At 67.9% G+C, this 5,957-nt stretch overlaps 2 protein-coding genes across 6 annotated transcripts; one reads left to right on the top strand and one right to left on the bottom strand.

Annotated features, from left to right (window-relative positions):
• On the top strand, window positions 209-4,128 carry MAPRE3 (microtubule associated protein RP/EB family member 3). Of its 2 annotated transcripts, none has more exons than XM_021392792.1 (7): window positions 209-362; window positions 2,380-2,507; window positions 2,583-2,728; window positions 2,809-3,010; window positions 3,450-3,601; window positions 3,683-3,835; window positions 3,935-4,128. In XM_021392792.1, the coding sequence occupies exons 1-7, from the start codon at window positions 355-357 to the stop codon at window positions 4,001-4,003; spliced, it is 858 nt and encodes a 285-aa protein (XP_021248467.1). In that variant the 5' UTR covers window positions 209-354; the 3' UTR covers window positions 4,004-4,128. The 2 variants fall into 2 exon arrangements, with proteins under 2 accessions (XP_021248467.1, XP_021248468.1); XM_021392793.1 differs by having other exon boundaries at window positions 210-362; window positions 2,809-2,965.
• LOC110396892 (transmembrane protein 214-A-like) lies at window positions 4,485-5,951 on the bottom strand. Of its 4 annotated transcripts, XR_002437339.1 has the most exons (5): window positions 5,815-5,951; window positions 5,616-5,712; window positions 5,430-5,537; window positions 5,186-5,354; window positions 4,485-5,082 (listed from the first exon to the last, which is right to left on the bottom strand). XR_002437339.1 is itself a non-coding variant. In XM_021392794.1 (4 exons), the coding sequence occupies exons 1-4, from the start codon at window positions 5,915-5,917 to the stop codon at window positions 5,077-5,079; spliced, it is 375 nt and encodes a 124-aa protein (XP_021248469.1). In that variant the 5' UTR covers window positions 5,918-5,951; the 3' UTR covers window positions 4,485-5,076. The 4 variants fall into 4 exon arrangements, 1 of the variants encoding a protein (XP_021248469.1); XR_002437337.1 differs by having other exon boundaries at window positions 4,485-4,691; window positions 4,912-5,082; window positions 5,186-5,712; XR_002437338.1 differs by having other exon boundaries at window positions 5,430-5,712.

Below are 5,957 nucleotides of genomic sequence, written 5' to 3'. Positions count from 1 at the left end.
TCCCGGGGTCCCGCGATGGCGTTTGGGGACGCGGCCCCCGCCTCCGCCGCCCGGGGCGCCGCCGGGCGCGGAGCGACGCGCTGAGTCCCCGCACGTTTGTTTGTCACCGGGAGCCACCGGGACGCGGCTCCCAAAATAGCACCGCGCCGTCACCGGTGCGGGCGGTGCCGCCGGCGCGGTGCGTCCCGCATCCGTCCCGTCCCGCATCCCTCCCGCATCGCGTCCTCCGTCCGCCCCGCGTCCCTCCGGCGCCGCATCCCGCACCCGCCCCGCGCCCTCCCGCTCCCGTCCCGCCGCTCTCCCCGGCATTTTTTCGTCGCTGCTCACCCGGCGCTGGGCCGTGCCACAATTAAAATGCAGAGGTAAGCGCCGGGCCTGCCCGCCCCGTGGCGCGGCTGCGCTGCCGCAGGGCCCCGGGAATGCGAGGGGGGGAGCGGGGCCGCGGAACGGGTCCTGGGCTGTCCTGTGCTCCGGGGGTCCCCGCTCCCGGGGTCTCTGATTCTGAGGGTCCTGCTGCTCCTGGGGTCTCCGGACCTTGGGTCCCCCCTGGTTCCTGGGGTCCCTGATCCTGGGGTCTTCCATCTTCTGGGGCCTCGCTGATCAAGGGATCCCTCCTCCTGGGGTCCCTGATCCTGAGGTTCCCCCCCAGGCTCCTGAGGTCCCCGATTCTGGGGTCTCTGATCCTGAGGTCCCTCTGCTCCTGGGGTCCCTCCAGTCCCGAGGGTCCCCCCTGATCGTGGGCTTCTCTAGGATCTGGATCCCTCTAGGATTCCCTACGATTCCCTAGGAATCCTCTAAGATCCTCTAGGATTCCCTAGGATCCCCTCTGTTCCTGGGGTCCCCCCCGGCTCCTGGGGTCCCTGCTGCTGAGGTCCCCCCCCAGTTCCTGGTGTCTCTGCCGCTGGGGTTCCCCCGATCATGGGATCCCTCCTCCTGGGGGTCCTCGTCCTCCCGAGGTCCCTCCAATCCTGGGGTCTCTGCTCCCCGTGTCCCCTCTGCTCCCGGGGTCCCCACTCCTCCCCCAGCCGCAGGGTTTCCCCCTTCCCCTCATTTTGGCGGGGGATCAGCGCCGTACCGGGGGCTTCCAGATCCCGGTGCCCGGAAGACGCCGGCTGACTGGGACCCCGACGGCCGCGGCACAGCGGCGGTGCCCACCCCGGGCTGGCACCGCGTCTGGCGCGGGGTTGACCTGGATTCGCCGCCGCGCTTGCGAGCGAAGTCCTTGGCTCACTAAAGCGAGGAGGAGACGCCGCGCTCCCCCCAACCCCCACGATGCCGCGCAAACCCGACGCGCTGGGCATCTCGTGGCCGCGGTGCCCGCGGGGGTGTCCCCGTCGGGTCCGTGCGCCGTGTGCCAGCAGCGCGGCGGCACCGCAGTGCGCGTGGCTCAGCGCCGTGCATGACTCAGCTCCGCAACCCCCCCACCCCTCCCTCCCCTCGTGTCAACAGCTCCGGCCTCGGGGGGGGGGGACCCAGCTCGGCGGCAGCCCCCCGGGCGATGGGGAGGAGGTGGCTCTGCCCCTCCTGGAGCGTGGCTCGCAGCTGGCCCCTAAGCCGTGATCTCTGATCTGCACCGCGGAGTGAAAGCGGATTAATGCCTGGGGATGGGGGCTTGGGGGCTGTGGGGGGGGGGACCCCCACAACGCCCCCCAGTGCGGTAGGGTCGCTTTTCAATGTCTTTGGCCACAGCCGGTGGGATGATCGCTGTGTGCCCCCGCCCCAGCATTGAGTGTGGGGTGAGTGTGCAGCATCGTGGCCCCCCCCCCCCACCTCCAGTGTTGTGCCGTGGGGCTGGGGGCTGTGCCCTGCCCCACATCTACTCGCCATCTGGGCACGGGATCTCTCGGCAGATGTTGCCCCTCTAAGCCCGGCTCCAGTGCACCCCAGGCAGATTAGGATGCAATCGAGGGCTGGGCTGGGCCGGGGGGGGCTGTAAGCTGCTTATGGGGCTGACCACACGCCCACAGCCCCCCGGCACCGTGCCTGTGGTTGGAGCATCACGATGGTACCAGGCTGCATCCTGCACCCTCCACCCCACAGCCATCCCCCATGGGTGGGACATCCCAATGAGGAGGGCCACATCCTGCTTCCCCTGTCTAACAGCTGTGCCCCCAGAGGTGTGGTCCCAATGGCTCCGGGCTGCATCCTGCCTCACAGCTGTGCCCCCAGAAGGGGGTTCCCAATGGCACCGGCTCAGTACTCAGCAGGGAGGGTCACATCCTCCCTCATGGAGAGGGGTCCCCATGGAGAGGACGGCATCCTGCCCCACAGCTGTGCCCCGCAGAGGGGGGTTTCTGATGGGCATGGCTGTTTCCTGCCCTACAGCCGTGCCCTACGGAAGGCTGGGGGGGTCCCACATGACGCCCCGTCTCTCTGCAGCTGGGGCATGGCCGTCAATGTGTACTCCACCTCGGTGACCAGCGAGAACCTGAGCCGCCATGACATGCTGGCCTGGGTCAACGACTCCCTGCAGCTCAACTACACCAAGATCGAGCAGCTCTGCTCAGGTGGGGATGTGCCACCACCCCGCGGTGTCCCCCTGGGAGTGTCACAGCCACCTGACACCTGTCCCCCCCCCCCAGGGGCTGCCTACTGCCAGTTCATGGACATGCTGTTCCCCGGCTGCGTGCATCTGCGGAAGGTGAAGTTCCAAGCCAAGCTGGAGCACGAGTACATCCACAACTTCAAGGTGCTGCAGGCCGCCTTCAAGAAGATGGGAGTGGATAAGGTAGGTCCCGGGGTGGGCTGGGGGGCACGCGGGGGGGTCCTGGGTGGGGAGGGCGGCCCCCAGCCCATGTGTCCCCACAGATCATTGCAGTGGAGAGGCTGGTGAAGGGAAAGTTCCAGGACAACTTTGAGTTCATCCAATGGTTCAAGAAGTTCTTTGATGCCAACTATGACGGGAAGGAATACAACCCGCTGCTGGCACGGCAGGGCCAGGACGTGGCACCCGCCCCTAACCCAGGTGATCACAGCTTCAACAAACCCAAGAAACTCATTGGCACTGCAGGTAATGCCTGGGACCCCCGCCTCCTGCGCCCCACATCGCTCTCACTGCGCTCAGTGTGCACCCCCAGCGTGCCCCCACCCTGCCCTGCCTGCGCTCTGCTGCCTGCGACCATCGGGGACAGGCAGGGGACACCGCGGTGGCATGGGGACGGTGCCACGACCCAGGGCTGCCCCATAACCCAGGGACGGTGCCACAACTTAGGGATGGTGCCACCACCCAGGGACGGTGCCGTGACCCACGGATGAGCGCCTGCTGGCTGCCTGCATGGCAAAGCCCCCCACCCCGGTCACAAGCACCACCTGCATAGGGGCTGCGGTGCGGGGGGGGCGGGGAAGGCTCTGCCTGGGGAAACCGAGGCACAGAGGCGGCTCAGCCCCTCAGCCTGCTGCCACCGGGTGGGGGTTCCCTGACTTTAACGCTGCTCTCCGGCCCCTCCAAGTCCCCCAGAGGACCTCCCCCACGGGCCCCAAGAACACGCAGCACCCGGCACGCCTGGGCAACGTCCCCACCGGCATCCTGCGGAAAAACTCACCTGCCACCCGCAACGGCGGCCCCGACGCTGACGCACAGATCCTGGAGCTCAACCAGCAGGTATGGGGGGAACGCGAGGCGCACGGAACGAGGGGAACCTCCCCCCTCCCCCCCGGTGCTAACGTTCCTATCCGCCTGCAGCTGATGGACCTGAAGCTGACGGTAGACGGCCTGGAGAAGGAGCGGGATTTCTACTTCAGCAAACTGCGGGACATCGAGCTCATCTGCCAGGAGCACGAGAACGAGAACAGCCCCATCATCAACGGCATCGTCAGCGTGCTCTACGCCACCGAGGTGCGTGTCCCGCACCGCGGCCCTGGGGCTGGGACCCGCTCCCCATCCGCCTCAGCCCGGGGCCGTGCGCGGTGCTGACGGGGCCGTGTCCACGAGCAGGAGGGCTTTGCCCCGCCGGAGGACGACGAGCTGGAGGAGCAGCAGCCAGAGGAGCAGGACGAGTACTGACCCGCCGCGCCCCACCCCACGTCCGACCCCTCCATAGACATTGAGGTCTGAGCCCCCACACCCCACCGCCATCGCAGCTCCGTGGGACAGCGCCGATCTCCATAATAAACCGATGTCACCGCACAGCGGAGCGGGGCCGTGCGTCTGCCGGGGGGGACGCGCCCCAGCCCCACCCTCGCCCCTTTCACCCCATATTTATTTCAGTTCCTCTCTGCCCCCACTGTGCCATTGCTTTGGGAGGGGGTGGGGGTGCCCCGGCAGCCCCACCCTGAGCCGGGTGGTCCGCGAGCGGCCCGCAGCCCTGAGAGGAAGAGGAGGAGGAAGAGGAGGAGGAAGAAGAAGAAGGACCCGGCCCGGTGGGGGAAGCGCGGGTCCGGGCGCTGGGGGGGGGGGAAGGGGTACCGAGAGCGGCCCGGCCCGGCCCGACCTTCCCCCTCGCTGCATCGCTTTCAGCGCCGTCACCGCGGTTGCACAGCGCGCATCTGTGTTCGGTTTTATTTAAAATAAACTTCGCGTGGTACAACGCTGTGCGCCCGCGTACCATTGCGAGGCCGTACCGCGCTCTGGGCCCTGAGCGCAGAGCCCGCCTACGACGGGAGCCAGAGCGGAAGTGAGGCGAGCCGGAAGTAGCCGAGACGGAAGTGGGGCGGGGCTATATCAAGCGGAGGAGCTGGGCGGGAAAGTGCCGCTAGTGGGCGGGGATATGCAAATAGAAGCGAGCGCGCGGCATGACGGGAGCGCGCCGCCCCGGGAACGGAACGTGTGTGGAACCCCGTGGGCCTCGACGCGGGGCTCCGGGAGTGGGGCAAGGAGCGGGGAGAGGGTGGAAGAAGGGAGATGGCCGTTGTGGTCGCAGGTCGCCGTGCGACGGAGGCGGCTGCGACCCCACAGCCCCGCGCCCAACACACCTAGCTCAGGAGCCGGGACGTGGCACGGCCGCACGCACAGGACCAAAGACCTGCAGTTATTCGCAATTCGCAGCCCTCTACGTAGCGGTTATGTGTTCTAGGCGCAGACAGCTTCGCATACACTCAGCGACGTGCAGGATGAGCGTCGGGGACCCGGTACTAGAGCTAGAGCTGCGGGGATAGAGAAGAGGTCAGAGGCTCAGACCGGGCCTGGGAGCTGAGTGGCCACGGACGCCCTCAGCCCGGGGCACCGCCCATCCTCTCCCATCCTCACCCATTCCAGCAGCCAGGGCAGGCGCTCCCCGGCCCAGGAGAGGTACACGGAGCACTGCTTGCTGATGTGCAGGGTCAGCTCGGCCGCCTTCGCCCAGAGCGGCTGCAGCGTGGGCTGCAGGAGAGCCGCGGCACGGGAGCAGCAGGCGGGCAGCGTCCTCTCCAGCCACCTGCAAGGGAACGCAGGCTGAGGCCGCGCCGGGCGCGCCGGCACCGACGGCAAAGCCACGGGAGCACACGTGTACCTGGAGACCGCTGCCGCAGCCAAGGGAACGAACGGGAGAACTCAAGAGCTGAGCGGAAAAGCACTTCCAGGAGCACCCGGGGAACGCTTCCCGAGCAAAAAGGGCTCCCTACAGAAATCACTTTGTGCTGCGTTAGCCACTTCACACCGCTCAGTCGCACCGCTGCCGAGCGCCGGGGACACTGACCTGTAGCTCTCCAGCCAGAAGTGGGCTGCCTTGTGCCAGGCGTGCTGCCAGGCGGGCAGGATGCCGGAGGAACGCAGCACGTGGGCAGAGGCGGAGGCTGCAAGAGGAGAGCAGCCCCTGAGCACAACGCAGGCGGCCACAGCTCTGCCCCGTGGAGCAACTCAGAGGGGACACGGACGTTCCCGCTCCCCGTCCGTACCCTGCAGCGAGCCGTGTGTCTGGACATCGTGTATGAGGAAACCGGCGGCGAACACCAGGAGGACGAGCAGCAGCCGGGACCAGGGGAAGCCCCTGCCCTTCATCTTCTGCAGCAGCAGCTGGGAAGCAGCAGAACGGCCCCGC

The sequence above is a fragment of the Numida meleagris genome, chromosome 3 (assembly GCF_002078875.1).
Source record: "Numida meleagris isolate 19003 breed g44 Domestic line chromosome 3, NumMel1.0, whole genome shotgun sequence".
NCBI lineage: Eukaryota > Metazoa > Chordata > Aves > Galliformes > Numididae > Numida > Numida meleagris.
This window is presented reverse-complemented; position numbering and strand designations above follow the sequence as displayed.